The sequence below is a fragment of the Salmo salar genome, chromosome 14, assembly GCF_965601325.2.
Source record: "Salmo salar chromosome 14, fSalSal1, whole genome shotgun sequence".
Classification (NCBI taxonomy): Eukaryota; Metazoa; Chordata; class Actinopteri; order Salmoniformes; family Salmonidae; genus Salmo; species Salmo salar.
Genome location: NC_138304.1, coordinates 80133688 through 80150000, shown reverse-complemented (window position 1 = coordinate 80150000; position 16313 = coordinate 80133688). Strand labels below are relative to the sequence as shown.

At 42.5% G+C, this 16313-nt stretch overlaps 1 protein-coding gene across 10 annotated transcripts in view; it reads left to right on the top strand.

Moving 5' to 3' along the window:
- The window catches only part of LOC106570268 (phosphatase and actin regulator 4B), a 48448-nt gene extending 42282 nt beyond the window's left edge, over window positions 1–6166 (top strand). For all 10 annotated transcript variants that reach the window (XM_045694765.2, XM_045694760.2, XM_045694764.2 and 7 more), the window contains 4 exons: window positions 1453–1514; window positions 1719–1856; window positions 4304–4380; window positions 4616–6166. In XM_045694765.2, coding sequence (XP_045550721.2) covers window positions 1453–1514; window positions 1719–1856; window positions 4304–4380; window positions 4616–4631 — 293 coding nt within the window. In that variant the 3' untranslated portion in view covers window positions 4632–6166. The remainder of the gene's footprint in view (window positions 1–1452; window positions 1515–1718; window positions 1857–4303; window positions 4381–4615) is intronic.
- Window positions 6167–16313: the final 10147 nt, after the last annotated feature.

The window sequence follows — 16313 nt, the reverse complement described above, 5'->3', positions numbered from 1 at the left end:
TCTCTCTCGCGCTCGCTCGCGCTCGCTCTCTCGTGCTCGCTCTCTCGCGTTCTCTCTCTCTCGCGTTCTCTCTCTCGCGCTCGTTCTCTCTCTCGCGCTCGTTCTCTCTCTCGCGCTCGCTCTCTCTCTCGCGCTCGCTCTCTCTCTCTTTCGCGCTCGCTCTCTCTTTCGCGCTCGCTCTCTCTTTCGCGCTCGCTCTCTCTTTCGCGCTCGCTCTCTCTTTCGCGCTCGCTCTCTCTTTCGCGCTCGCTCTCTCTCTCGCGCTCGCTCTCTCTCGCGCTCTCTCTCGCGCTCTCTCTCTCGCGCTCTCTCTCTCTCGCTCTCTCTCGCGCTCGCTCTCTCTCTCTCTCTCGCGCTCGCTCTCTCGCTCTCTTGCGCTCGCTCTCTCGCGCTCGCTCTCTCGCGTTCTCTCTCTCTCGCGTTCTCTCTCTCGCGCTCGTTCTCTCTCTCGCGCTCGCTCTCTCTCTCGCGCTCGCTCTCTCGCGTTCTCTCTCTCGCGCTCTCTCTCGCGTTCCCTCTCTCTCGCGCTCGCTCTCTCGCGCTCGCTCTCTCGCACGCTCTCTCTCGCGCTCGCTCTCTCTCGCGCTCTCTCTCGCGCTCTCTCTCGCGCTCTCTCTCTCTCGCGCTCTCTCTCGCGCTCTCTCTCATATTTTTTTGTCTGCATTTTTGTCAGGTTTTTTTATGTTTCCAGTCAATATCATCGTCATGCTACATTCATTTCCCCTCAGTTGCTTTAATGTCCGTTACGTCTAGATAGACAAGCAACCAAGTAACCAAAACTGTATCTAATACAGTGTGAGATGTCAATGTGTTATAGACATCTGCCATACATCAGTCTACCCTCTAGTGGTCTGTAAAAGGACTTCCATACAAGAAAAGATATGGCTTGCTTCACGGTGTAATTTGACCATTGCACTGACCATTGTTTGTTCTTGAGTTTAGCATTGGGACCAAAACGGTAGTGCCAACACTTTAAGAATTTGAGATTATATTTTCGAAAACATATTTCCACTCAGGTATCCAAAATGGAACGTTTTCACATGTCTTATGGTTGTCCTCAGACTACTCTGAAAGCGCTACTTAAAAGCTTTGTCCTTAGACAGCTTTGTAAAAGGGCTACGTAATGTGCAGAGTGTGTCTTAGACAAAGGACTTCCTTGTCCCCGAGAGTGGAAAGACTGATTTAAAACAACTCCTGTGCTGTGTAGACGCCAGGAGAAGCTCAGGGCCCTGAGTGCTGGTCTAGGATCAGGTCCCCCCTGGCCATATAATCATATTCATTATGATCTAAAAGGAAAAACGGATTCTAGATCAGCACTCCTATTCTGAGACGCTTAGTGAATATGGGCCCTGGTCCAGTCTACCTGTCTCGCTCGCGCTCTCTCTCTCTCGGTGTCTAACTGACTGCAGTGTTTCTGTTCTGCCTCTGATGGAATGTCTTGTTTTATTGTAGCCAGGAACGAAGCTGATATCAGGGCAGAGAGGAGTGAGATCAAACGCAGACTAACCAGAAAGGTTAGCCTGACACACACACTGCAGAATGAAATCACACAAAGATACAGTACATTATCCTGCATATATACACACACTCCGGTGACAAAACAATCATACACAGATATACAAATAAAACACTAAAATGTAACTGATCACCATAAAGTGTTAACTTAGCATTTTAGTTCCAGACAGTCAGTGTTTTCTTTCTACCGCCCCCCCCGGCAGCTGTCCCAGAGGCCCACCATAGCAGAGCTTCAGGCCAGGAAGATCCTGCGTTTCCATGAGTACGTAGAGTGTACCACCACTCAAGACTACGACCGCCGTGCAGACAAACCCTGGACCAAGCTCACTCCCTCTGATAAGGTGAGACTCAGTTAAAGGGCATTTTCAAAAATGTTCAACTTCATATTAATCATCCACAGCACCATCCCAACATCATGTGAAAATGGCGCGTTTCTATGTTTTGTGGGGGGAAAAAAGGAGGAAGATGGATGTTTCCAATGACATCATCAGTGTGAATCATGTGATTTTGACCAACTATGACTATGCATTGACTACTAATTGCCTTATTGTCTACTAATTGGTAGATGTCATCTTTTTTACTACGAAATATAAACATAGCTATTTTCATATGTTGAGGTGGTGCTGGAGATGATGAATATAAGGTTGTAAAAGACTGGTAAAAAAAATAGTAAGAGTGCTCCTCAACTGTAATAATGAGTCATAGTAATAACAGCCTGTCACACACTTTTAAGCCTTTGTACCTTTATTTATACCAGGAAGTCTTCTGAGGTTTAAACCTCTTCATACTGAGAGATCTTTTATCATTTCAGCAGGGTTTTGAATTCCAGACACATACTGTGTCAAACACAAATCCCAAGAATGCAATATAATCGCTTCTTAATGGCTGTGCTTAGTTGTCCCCGGGATATTACCTGGTCCAGTGAAGCTAGGAGAAGAGGTTGAAACAGAAATTATAGCATACTTTCAAGTATTCAGAGGTTTAAAATCCATCACCATTTTTTAGATGAAAACTGAGGTCTTAAAACATTTGCTGTTTTATTTTTTTAAGTTGCAGAACTTTTATTGGCAAGTAAAAATATTGAGAAGTTCATATTTATGATTGGATGGAAGTTCTGAGGTGCCAGGATTTGGATATGAGGCAGGATTTGGATACGTGTGCCATCGCAAATAAACTCAGCAAAAAAAGAAACGTCCTCTTACTGTCAACTGCGTTTATTTTCAGCAAACTTAACGTGTAAATATTTGTATGAACATAAGATTCAACAACTGAGAGATAAACTGAACAAGTTCCACAGACATGTGACTAACAAAAATTGAATAATGTGTCCCTGAACAAAGGGGGGGGTAGAAGTCAGTATCTGGTGTGGCCACCAGCTGCATTAAGTACTGCAGTGCCTCTCCTCCTCATGGACTGCGCCAGATTTGCCAGTTCTTGCTGTGAGATTTCTGGGGGGAAATGGCCCTAGCCCTCAACCTCCGATCCAACAGGTCCCAGATGTGCTCAATGGGATTGAGATCTGGGCTCTTCGCTGGCCATGGCAGAACACTGACATTCCTGTCTTGCAGGAAATCACACACAGAACAAGCAGTATGGCTGGTGGCATTGTCATGCTGGAGGGTCATGTCAGGATGAGCCTGCAGGAAGGGTACCACATGAGGGAGGAGGATGTCTTCCCTGTAACGCACAGCGTTGAGATTGCCTGCAAGGACAACAAGCTCAGTCCGATGATGCTGTGACACACCGCCCCAGACCATGACGGACCCTCCACCTCCAAATCGATCCCGGTCCAGAGTGCAGGCCTCGGTGTAACGCTCATTCCTTCATCGATAAACGCAAATCCGACCATCACCCCTGGTGAGACAAAACCGCGACTCATCGTTGAAGAGCACTTTTTGCCAGTCCTGTCTGGTCCAGCGACGGTGGGTTTGTGCCCATAGGTGACGTTGTTGTCGGTGATGTCTGGTGAGGACCTGCCTTACAACAGGCCTACAAGCCCCCAGTCCAGCCTCTCAGCCTATTGCGAACAGTCTGAGCACTGATGGAAGGATTGTGCGTTCCTGGTGTAACTCGGGCAGTTGTTGCCATCCTGTACTTGTTCCGCAGGTGTGATGTTCGGATGTACCGATCCTGTGCAGGTGTTACACGTGGTCTGCCACTGCGAGGGCGATCAGCTGTCTGTCCTGTCTCCCTGTAGCCCTGTCTTAGACGTCTCACTGTACGGACATTGCAATTTATTGCCCTGGCCACATCTGCAGTCCTCATGCCTCCTTGCAGCATGCCTAAGGCACGTTCATGCAGATGAGCAGGGACCCTGGGCATCTTAATTTTGGTGTTTTTCAGAGTCAGTAGAAATGCCTTTTTAGTGTCCTAAGTTTTCATAACTGTGACCTTAATTGCCTACCGTCTGTAAGCTGTTAGTGTCTTAACGACCGTTCCACAGGTGCATGTTCATTCATTGTTTATGGTTCATTGAACAAGCATGGGAAACGGTGTTTAAACCCTTAACAATGAAGATCTGTGAAGTTATTTGGATTTTTACGAATTATCTTTGAAAGACAGGGTCCTGAAAGAGACATTTTCTTTTTTTGCGGAGTTTATGTCTGACTCAGCTGGAGAGAAGAGCAGAATTGATTCTCATTGAAAAAAGCCTGAAGTCTAGGGAGTAATCGTTTGATCTATTTGTCTGTACCGTACAGGATTACAAAGTAGAACTGCTCTAGGTTGTTGCTGCCAGTACAGTGACTCCGGTGTTATGTGATGCATCTTCCCTCTATTTTCTATCTAGGCTGCCATCCGCAAGGAACTGAATGAGTTCAAGAGCTCTGAGATGGAGGTTCATGAAGAGAGCAGGATCTATACCAGGTTAGTGTCCTATACAACACCAATATCTATAAATGATTCAAAATGGCTCCTCAGATTTAGCTGAACACTTCAACATTTCTTCCAACTTTATGATTAATATTTTATTTACTAGGCCGGGAACTCCAAACTAACCAGGATTTCTCTAAAACGCAACTGTTGTTGAATGTTGTAAGTTGCAGCCCTATATCTTCCTAGCCAGTGTGCATCATGACTTTCCTCCATCCTCACTCCTCAGATTCCATCGGCCTTAGCTGTGCTCCCTGGCCTGGCTGCAAAAGAAGCACTTAAATGCAATACGGAGCCGGGGGTTTGCAGGACTCCAATATGGAACGCACAGACCCCCCGGTGACTGCAATATCCACAGTCCCTTGTCCTGGAACAAGCCTGTTCCTCTCCTGGAAGGCACACTATTGATGGCTGTATCTGAAACCATGGCCTGTCTGTAACCATGGACTATGAATCTGTGGATGTGGTCCCTTGGTCTATCCAGTCATTGTTGAAGCCACGGACTAGAGGTGAGGCCCATCGGTCCAAGCCCTCAGATATGAAACCATGGGGCTGCTGGTACTACTGTACTGCAGCGTTGAGCTTCCTGACAAGATGACCCACAGGGGCGGAGAACAACAGAGGTGGTGGTTTAGGCCTATTTCAGAGGACATTTTGTTACTTCCCTGTGCCAACACTGTGACTTACGATAGGCATGACAAAAGGGACAGAGGTTGACAGAGAATGTCCTGTTTTGTTCATCACATCTACATTCTCCATGTCGCTACCTAAGACAAGAATATTCCCAAGAGGCCTTTCTGTACCTGCTTTTTAGACTTCCCTCAACACTTTGCCATATTTCTATTTGAGAAGAGGAAAGAATTGTGTACGTATTGATTGTTGTTCATGATGGTTGACATTAGTAGACGGTGGTACTAATGATTTAATGTCCAAATAAATGAGATGCTGAACTTTGTTAGACTACATGACACTGGTGAAACCCTCCAACGTGTGTGTATATGGGTACCCACTGGTACTAGCCTTTATCGCTGTTGGGACAATACATGGAGTGGTACGGAAACTGTACAGAGGAAATGTGAAATGGCTATATGTAGCCTACATGTATCGGTGACGGGTTTAGTTAAAGGAAACTCAAATGTAGCCTCAACTAGTCAGCTTACTAGCTGTTTTACATAGACCTAGATCTTATTCAACAGCTCCATTCTCCCCATACACAATGATGTGCATTTTTACTATATTCTGTTGATTTTCTGACAGCCAATAATACAAGCTGACTAATTGTTTTTTCAGGCATAGTAATAAGGCACCGTATTGTTAAAATGGGAATTTAAAGTAAAAAAAATGTAATTGTACAATTTGAAATGTTAGAATAATTTAATAAGACATAACATAAAGCTTATATGCACTATAATTATTTCACGGATGGTGTTGAAGCCCTGCGGCAGGAACATGGATATATTTTTACTTAAAAAATGGTTTTATTATGTTACTTTGTATGTAGGCCAATGGTTGGCCTCAGCTGTATAAACTTAACCTGTAGATTGATTTAATTGACTTTATATTAAATATTGCATGTCTTCCTAATGTTAACAAAAATGTGTTTTAAATGTAATTAAAGTATTACAACAGTGCTATTTTCTAATAATGTTACAGAAATTGGTACAGAAAAAGCGTTCCCTTATTTTACAGATGTTTTTTTATCATTAAAATGATTTGCAAACCTATTGTATAAATGAATGGTCAACTTGCACTCAAATTAAAATAAATGGTTTATCATAAAGATTGTTGTCAACTTGTCATTTTCCCAACCATTTGCCTTTTAAAAAGTACTCCAGGTGAGGGCAGTATTACACAAACTGTATTGTCTGCGTCTTACAACTTCTATTCTGGGTGGAAAATACAGGGCAATTGTGTGTGTTGTTTTGGGTCAACAATAGCCTTGAAACTATTGAGTCTTTCCTATCGTCATACATGCAGATGAGAGGTGTAGTCTACCGTGTACCCTAACTATGGCAATAGAGTATTCTTGTATTCTTCTTCGACCGTTGGTGCATGGGATAAACAGCCTTCCTCGATCAGACATGTTATATCATACTGCACATCGAGGCCCAAGTTAAATCGGGTCCTATTCGCTCCTCTCTTCAGCCTTTGAATTGCTAATTATGGAGTCACGTAATAGAAATACATATTAAATGTGCCCACTCTACCTCATGTTAGTTCTTCTAAGCCAATTGGCCCAAGAATATTATTATGACTTATTTTTATTTTTTAGCAAAGTGAATTAATATCTAATACTCTTCCACTCTTTCTTTATTGCCTTTCATCTTTGTTGATGTATTCTGTTTTTAATGTTCCATTTTTTATTTTATTTCATTAAGTCTTTAGACTATCAATTGTGGACAATGTGTTCAACCCGCAATAGCCGTCAGTGGGTCCTTACCGATGCAGCGGTTCTTAATGACGTCGGTATCATCGAGAGTATCATGACTGGCTGCATAACTGCTTGGTATGGCAAATGCACAGCCCTCGACCGCAAAGCACTACAGAGGGTGGTGCGAACAGCCCAGTACATCACTGGGGCCGAGCTCCCTGCCCTCCAGGACCTCTATATCAGGTGGTGTCAGAGGAAGGCCCAGAAAATTGCCGTAGACTTCAGCCTCCCAAGCCATAGACTGTTTACTCTGCTACTGTCTGGCAAACGGTACCGTAGCATTGGCTCTCGAACCATCAGGCTCCGAGAGAGCCTGATGGTTCGAAGGAAAAAAATTAAAATGTATGCACTCGAAGGAAAAAAATGTAAATGTATGCACTCACTACTGTAAGTCGCTTTGGATAAGACTGTCTGCTAAATGACTAAATAGTTTCTACCCCCACGCCATAAGACTGCTAAATAGATAATTAAATGCTTACCTCGACCCTATTTTGCACCGACTCTATGCACGCTTTAGATGGGTTGGCTGACAATGTCACAAACGATGCCCGCGCATCGATGAGGCAGAAGGATGTGTGGTGTTATGATTCTGAAAGGTCAGATCTCTAGAAACAATGACAAGAAGCTGCCATGTGGGGAATCGTATTGGGCTCTGGAGAAAACCAGGCACAGCTCATCACCCGTCTAACACCATTCCTACCGTGAAGCATGGTTGTGGCAGCATCACGCTATGAGGATGCTTTAAATAGAGCCAAATACAGGCAAATCCTTGATGAGAACCCACTTCAGAGTGCAAATGACAGACTGGGGCGAAGATTTACGTTCCAACAGGACAACGACCCCAAGCATTCAGCCAAAGCAATGCTGGAATGGCTTCAGAACACAAATGTGAATGTCCTTGAGTGACCTAGCCAAAGCCCAGAATTGAATCCCATTTAAAATCTGAACAAAATTTAATTGCTGTTCACCGCCGCTCCCCATCTAACTTAACAAAGCTTGAGAAAATCTGCTAGGAAGAATGGGAGAAAGTCCCCAAAACCAGATGTGCAAAGATGATATAGACATACCCAAGACGACTGAAAGCTGTAATCGCTGCCAAATGTGCTTCTACAAAGTATTGACTAGGGTGTGAGATATTTCTATAGTTCAGTTTCAATAAATTTGCCAAAATTTCTAAAAATACGTTTTCACTTTGTCATTATGGAGTATTGTGTGTAGATGGGTAAGAAAAATACATTTCATCCATTTTTAATGCAGGCTGTAACCCAACAAAATGTGGAATAAGTCAAGCGGTATGAATACTTTCTGAAGGCGCTGTACACACTCTCCACTGACACAACACACACAAGCATACATATACATATTTACACAATTTGCAGCTGCTACTCTGTTCTTTATTTTAGTTTTGTCTATCCTGATGCTTTCATGTACATATCTACCTCAAGTACCTCGTACCTCTACACATTGATTTGATATTCCTTGTATATAGCTTCATTCTTGTGTATTTCATTCCTTTTGTCTTTTTTTTACTGCATTGTTAGGAAGGGCTCGAAAGCAAGCATTTCACAGCTGTATTTGGCGCATGTGACAAATCAAATGTCCTTTGATTTGAAATAGGTTTTAGAGAGACCATATTTTTAACAGATTGGTAAGGCTTTGTGTTCCTGTTATGTTGCTTCCATTGAGTCCCTTGTAGAGCTTAAAGGAGGAATCCTACAGCACATCTACCAGAGGTGATCATACATCTTCAGGCTCTGAGACATTCGGTGCTAGCGATTGCTCTGTAATAGTGATTGCAACCTATTATGCCCCCCTCCTCCTTCAAAAGAGAGTTAAAAGGATGACTAGATAAATGATAGGCTCTGTCCCAAATGGCTCCCAATTCCCTATATAATCACAACTTTTGATCATTTGGGACTCCGCCAGAGACTCCACTCACTGGTGTATAAAATGGAGAGTAGAGTACTTATCTGGGGAGAAGCAAGACAATAAAATTGTGGCTCGCTCTTCAGCAGTAACCTACATTGCTATTATTTATAATGTATATTGGAGATCCATCTATATGCCCTTGTAGTTTTGTATTTCATCTCAAAGCATTTAGCCCATGGGCCCTCCCTGGTTCTGTCTTATTCAGGTTGCCATTGGCAACAATATGGTCCTGTTGAAAAAGTGTTTAATGGTGTTTCCTCTGAAACAGATTATCAAAATCTTGTTAACCATTTGAAATACCGAAACAAAAGAAGGTATATTTAATGTGCCTTCTTGGCTCCTGGAAATGGTGGACCTTTCCAAGCTCCTAAAACAGTAAGCCTGATGTACTGTGAGATTTCCTTCTGGGTTACGAGATTATGACATTTTAACAACCCAATATCTACCATAAAACTGACCCTACCTTTCCCTATTCAATGGACTGACAGTGGACAGATCTCTCTCTCTGCCATGTAATCGTTGTTGTCATGTAGACTACTTTAGGTTTAGTTCCCCGTGACAGACGTTTGATTCTGGGTAACAAATCTATTCTGTTGCACAACAGGCAAATGGAAGGTTTTGAAGTGTAATGACAGTTATTCAGCTGAGCTGAATGTCAACTGGCACTATACCACTACTTACTTGTTCACAAAACACCCACTTATCTACCCATCTATTTCTGTCTATGTATTTGTTCACTTTAGTAAATTCTACTGTACATGACAATGTTGATCATGGATCTGAATTTGTGGTCATTTTGCTCCATTATAATGTTTTTAGCAACAATTTGCCTTTGGAACACAGTTGCTTGGTAACTATGGACAAATCTGATATATGGATGGGATCATGGTTGTGTTGTCTATCTGCTTTATTACAGTAATGAGATATAAATCCTTTCGTATACAGTTCTTCTCTCAGATGTATTATACTGTATATGTGAAGTGATACAACGTATGAAAGTGACACTTACTCTATCCTCATTTTGTAGGCTAAGAATTAACCTCAAATGTGCATAGTCAAAGTCATAAATGCGCCCATTTAACCCATTTAATCCCATCGGTCACAATAGTGCCTTAATTTTCAATACATTGAATCCATGATGCTCATGGTATAATAAAATATCTTAATGGGAAAATACAGTGGCTCTAATTTATTATATATATATATATATATATAAGCAGATTATTTATTTTTTCAGTAGATTGAAATTTTGTTGGATTATAGATATACTTGATCAAGAGATTTTACAGATCATTTTACCATTAGCCTTTACATACAGTATGTTTAAATCAGTGATTTTGACTGTGAAACGTCATATTTGGTTATTTCAGGGGGAATTGGCCATGTATAGACCCATAAACTGAATTAATGTAATAATTTAACAAATATATAATATCAATAGGTTTGTTTAGTGTCTCTTGCACAATGGTAGTGAGTTTTGATGAATAGTCACAAGGGTAGACCTGGTTTATCAGAGTATTGGAACATAGCTATAGGTGCAAACCTGGTTCGTATGGGTATTTCCGCTGAGATATGCAGGAGTAGATCTGGGTTATATTAGTATTGGGACTCAGTCAAAGATGTAGACCTTGACAGAGTACTGGAGCTGTGTTGCAGGGGTAGAACAGGTTTACAATTTTAGTATTCAGGCTTTGTCACATTTAGACCTGGCTTAGTTGACTTATTGGGTTCAAGCACAGGTGCATACTGTAGGTATGTAAATTGGACAGGTGTAGACCTGTTTTTTATGAATATTGGGGCTGAAATGCAGAATTACACATGGCCTTTATGTGGTGGTGGTAGACCTGTTTTATTGTAGGGCATGCGCATCAAAAGCCCCAGTTTTTTTTTTCCTTCTTCATATTCTTTAGCACACTACTCATCCTACACTGTTTAAGCTAGAAATGCTGTTCAGACGTCAAAACGTGTGGAATGGTCACACTCGAGTTGCTTGTATACAGTACAACTCTTTTCTTTGTCTTCCATCCGCTTTCATGGTATTTCTTCAACATTCTGAAGCTCTCCATTGCAGTGTTGCCAACTTAGCGACTTTGTCGCTATATTTAGCGAGTATTCAGACCCCTCTAGCGACATATTTTCTAAACATCGACTAGTGACAAATCTAGCAACTTTTTCTGGGGTTATTGGAGAACTATCGCTGAAAACACTGTTCCATGCTGGCATGTGATCACATTGGAGAAGCATGTAGAGCTGCTTTCTCAGACTCCACTGCTGCTACCCACTTCAAAATGCACAGGACAAAGTGCACATAAATGATTAAGGGTGTTCTAGCACCATACTTTCTGAAAAAGTTGGTCGCAGATGTAGGTGACCAGAGTTTCAGCCTCTTCGATGAGTCCACGGATGTAAGTGTTTCTAAGTACCTTGGGGTTGTGATAAGGTACTTTAGTGACACCAAGCAGACAATTGTATCAACATTTCTGGGGCTTGTTGAGTTGGAGGGAGATGCCAAATCTATAGCCGTGCTGTTGTGGCTTTCCTCGAGACGCATTGTCTTAAAAAAGAGAAACTCCTGGGGATAGGCACTACCATAACACTGACCCTACCTTTCCCTATTCAATGGACTGACAGTGGACGTATCTCTCTCTCTCTCTCTACCTGACAATGCCTCTGTTATGACGGGGATTAACAATAGGGTCCATAAAGTGCTGAAAGAGGAGTATGGCCTCAAATATCTGGTTCTTATTCACTGTGTTTGCCACTCTCTACAGCTTGCTGTAAGTCATGCTTCCAATGACACCATCCCCTGTAGTGTGGAGTACTTGGTATGAGAGACTTATAACTGGTTTTCAGTTTCTCCAAAGCGCAGGGAGGCCTACAAGGCCATATATGAGACCATAAACTGTGGGGAGAAACCTTTACAGATAACCAAGGTGTGTGCCACAGGTTGGCTCTCCATTGAACCCGTGGTTTCACGCATTTTGGACCAGTGGGAGGAGCTTAGGCTGCATTTTGCAGTCACCAAGTCCAGTGAACACTGCTACATGGCTGAGGTTTTATACTCCATGTACAGTGATCCTCAAAACATATTGTATCTGACTTTTTTGAAGTCAGTGCTGGGTGAGGTACAGTTGGCCATCAAGGCTTTTGAGGGAGAGCAAGTAGATCCTCTTAAAGAACTTGACAGCTTGGTTAGCCTGATCAAGTCTGTGAGCAGCAGGGTGCTGAATCTACTGGCAAATGTTGATGTACTCAAAGGGCCAATAGATGGATACATCAGTCCCAAACCGTACCTTGGTTAACTTTTTGAGTCAAAGGCAGCTGAGCTCCACCTTGCGCCTGAGGATGAAAACAATGTCCGAAAGTGGTGTGTAGCCTTCACCATCTCCCTCACTAATGAGTTGAGGGTGAGACTGCCGGACAACAGCGAAGCATTGCAGTGCATGTCAGTTTTCAATGTGGAGGAAACTCTAAAGCACAATAAGAGCCCTGTAGAAATAGAAAAAATAGCCAAGCTCCTTGGCTACTCCCCTGCAGAGATAGACAAGATTGTCCAGCAATGGCGTGCCATCCATCTTAGTAAATGGAATGAGACAAAAAACACACTGGGCTTCTGGAGTGAGATTTGGAAGTTCAGGGATGCAGCTGATATCAACCCGCTTCAAGAAGTTGCCATGGCTGTTGTGTCTGTGTTGTCCTTGCCACACTCGAATGCTGAAGTCGAGAGAGTTTTCAGCCAGATGAGTGTGGTAAAAAGCTAACTTAGAAATCGGATGTCCTTGCAGACCCTTAACTCCATCCTGTACATTAGATATGGACTGAAGCTGTCTGGTGAGGCTTGCAGCTTTTTGGCACATCAGCTGCTTACTCATTTAAGTCAGCTCCCTCAGTTGCTGAACCTGCCATAGAGAGCCTTGACCAAAATGACGATGACACATTCTTTCTGTGAGCCAGCACAGCCTGTGTGTGTGTGGAGGGGGGGTCTGGAAAAAAACAGCAATTAACCTGAATTAGGGCCAGACTAGTTACCATAATTTTCTCACATTGCCATTGACAGTTTTTTCTATTGTCTCTTTTTGGTCCATTTAGATTGTTAATGTAGATTGTATACAAAAAAAATGTAAAAAATGTTATGGTTAAAAATGTTCATGTTTTACTGTGACTTGTTGTAGGCTCCTAAGTTAACCATAAGGTTAAAAACCAAACCAAATTAAGAAAACTAAACTAAAAAACAAACATACTTTTTTTTTTTTTTATAAAATAAAAAACTAACTCCGCCAGAGTGTCTCATTTGGGTCACTTTTACCTGTCCCAAGCCCGGATAAAGGAGGAGGGTTGGAATTGGGACATAAAAAAAACTAGAATCGACAGAAGAAAGTTAATTTGTAGTTCTAAACATATTTAGGGTGTTTGTTACTCACTTTTTGTCACTCCCACGACGTTATTCCTCTCTCCTACAGCGTCCATCACAATTACATGCACATCGCCAATTATGCAAATTAGGTGATGACGTCATTTAGCGACTTCTAGCAACTTTTAGGACAGCCAATAGCTACTTTCCTTACTGAGGAGTTGGCAACACTGCTCCATTGTGACAACATCACTTCCAACAGCCATTCTCTGTACATGGAATAATGCAACTTTTGACACAAATCAGCAACTTTGACCACTTTACAAGAAGCGTTCACATCTTCGTATAGTTCTCGGCTACTCAAATCTGGTGTTTGAACAAAAAATAATATTCTGATAAAAAGTTACAGCTGTTTAAGTAACCGCATACCGAACATTTTCGTAAAACTTGTTTTGTGATTTTGACCACTACTCTCAAGCAGTTAAGACAAAGTTAGAGTGTGTGGCATATTCGTTTACTTCTCTGCTATTCATATCTGTTCGCGGAACCAAAATACTACAGATCTTACGGTACAGCTGTTTTATTAACTGTGTTACCACCTTTTCTTCCAACCTTTTCCAAACAACTGCCATTTTGACCACTTACCCAACAAGTTAAAAACATATTCAAAGGCATGAAAACTTTGCCGATGTATTTGCTTGTCAAATCCGAAAACGGATTTGGAATAGCTTCTACCAATCTGTAACTAGAGCCGTTTTACTAACCCATTGCCTGCTCTCTTTCTAGCTGCAGTAAATCATGTCAGAAGCTATCAGATTAATTATTTACCAACAACAGCTGCAATTTCCTATCAAACTACATCACATTTTGAAGTTCACTTTCCTTGCTTTGTCTAACAACACTATCATTAATCTAGCAAAGTCGTTTTGTGGGTCAGAGGGCAGTTTAGTTCATATTAAAGCGCAAACTAACTATCTTAGCCTGCGTCTCTCTTGCTTTCGCCAAAAGGTAGCAGTGTTGCCAAGGCTACTGTTGCCTAGCAACACTAGTTTGCCTGTCTCTGAGGAGAAGGGTGGGCTATACCCCTCTGATGGAAAAGAGCGGATTAGGAATAGCTTCTACCAATAAAAACTAAGTTGTTTGTTGGAGTTTCGAGTTAAAAAAGTGGCATGCTGACGTCTATTAACCCTCTCTTTCTGAAATTATCTGCTGAAATTGTTGCAACTCCTATTACTAGCCTGTTCAACCTCTCTTTCGTCAAATCAAATTTATTTGTCACATACACATGGTTAGCAGGTGTTAATGCAAGTGTAGCGAAATTCTTGTTCTTCTAGTAACGACCATGCAGTAATATCTAACAAGTAATATAACCTAACAATTTCACAACAACTACCTTATACACACAAGTGTAAAGGAATGAATACGAATATGTACATAAAATATATAAATGAGTGATGGCCGAACGGCATAGGCAAGATGCAGTAGATGGTATAGGGTACAGTATATACATATGAGATGAGTAATGTAGGGTATGAAAACATAAAGCGGCATTGTTTAAAGTGGCTAGTGATACATTACATCAAGATGGGAAGATGCAGTAGATGGTATAAAGTACAGTATATACATATGAGATGAGTAATGTAGGGTAAGATAGTATCATCTCTCCAAAGATTGGAAAGCTGCTGCGATAATCCCCCTCTTCAAAGGGGGAGACACTCAAGACCCGAACTGCTACAGACCTATATCTATCCTACCCTGCCTTTCTAAGGTCTTCGAAAGCCAAGTTAACAAACAGAATACCGACCATTTCGAATTCCACCGTACCCTCTCCGCTATGCAATCTGGTTGCAGAGCTGGTCATGGGTGCACCTCAGCCACGCTCTTGGTGCTAAACGATATCATAACCGCCATCGATAAGATACATTACTGTGCAGCCGTATTCATCGACCTGGCCAAGGCTTTCAACTCTGTCAATCACCACATTCTTATCGGCAGACTAAACAGCCTTGGTTTCTCAAATGACTGCCTCGCCTGGTTCACTAACTACTTCTCTGATAGAGTTCAGTGTGTCAAATCGGAGGGCCTGTTGTCTGGACCTCTGGCAGTCTCTGGGGGTGCCACAGGGTTCAATTCTCGGGCTGACTCTCTTCTCTGTATACATCAATGATGTCGCTCTTGCTGCTGGTGATTCTCTGATCCACCTCTACGCAGACGACACCATTCTGTATACTTCTGGCCCTTCTTTGGACACTGTGTTAACTAACCTTCAGACGAGCTTTAATGTCATACAACTCTCCTTCTGTTGCCTCCAACTGCTCTTAAATGCAAGTAAAACTAAATGCATGCTCTTCAAACTATCGCTGCCCGCACCTGCCCGCCTGTGCAGCATCACTACTCTGGACGGTTCTGACTTAGAATATGGGGACAACTACAAATACCTAGGTGTCTGGTTAGACTGTAAACTCTCCTTCCAGACTCACATTAAGCATCTCCAATGCAAAATTACATCTAGAATCGGCTTCCTATTTCGCAACAAAGCATCCTTCACTCATGCTGCCAAACATACCCTCGTAAAACTGACTATCCTACCGATCCTCGACTTCGGCGATGTTATTTACAAAATAGCCTCCAACACTCTACTCAAAAATTGGTGCAGTCTATCACAGTACCATCCGTTTTGTCACCAAAGCCCCATATACTACCCACCATTGCGACCTGTACCCTCTCGTTGGCTGGCCCTCGCTTCATACTCGTCACCAAACCCACTGACTCCAGGTCATCTACAAGTCTCTGCTAGGTAAAGCCCCACCTTATCTCAGCTCACTTGTCACCATAGCAGCACCCACCCGTAGCACGCGCTCCAGCAGGTATATCTCACTAGTCACCCCCCAAAGCCAATTCCTCCTTTGGCCGCCTTTCCTTCCAGTTCTCTGCTGCCAATGACTGTAACAAACTGAAAAAATCACTGAAGCTGGAGACTCATATCTCCCTCACTAGCTTTAAGCACCAGCTGTCAGTGCAGCTCACAGATCACTGCACCTGTACATAGCCCATCTGTAATATAGCCCATCCAACTACCTCATCCCCATACTGTATTTATTTATTTATCTTGCTTGTTTACACCCCGGTATCTCTACTTGCACATTCATCTTCTGCACATCAATCACTCCAGTGTTTCATTGGCATATTGTAATTACTTCGCCACCATGGCCTATT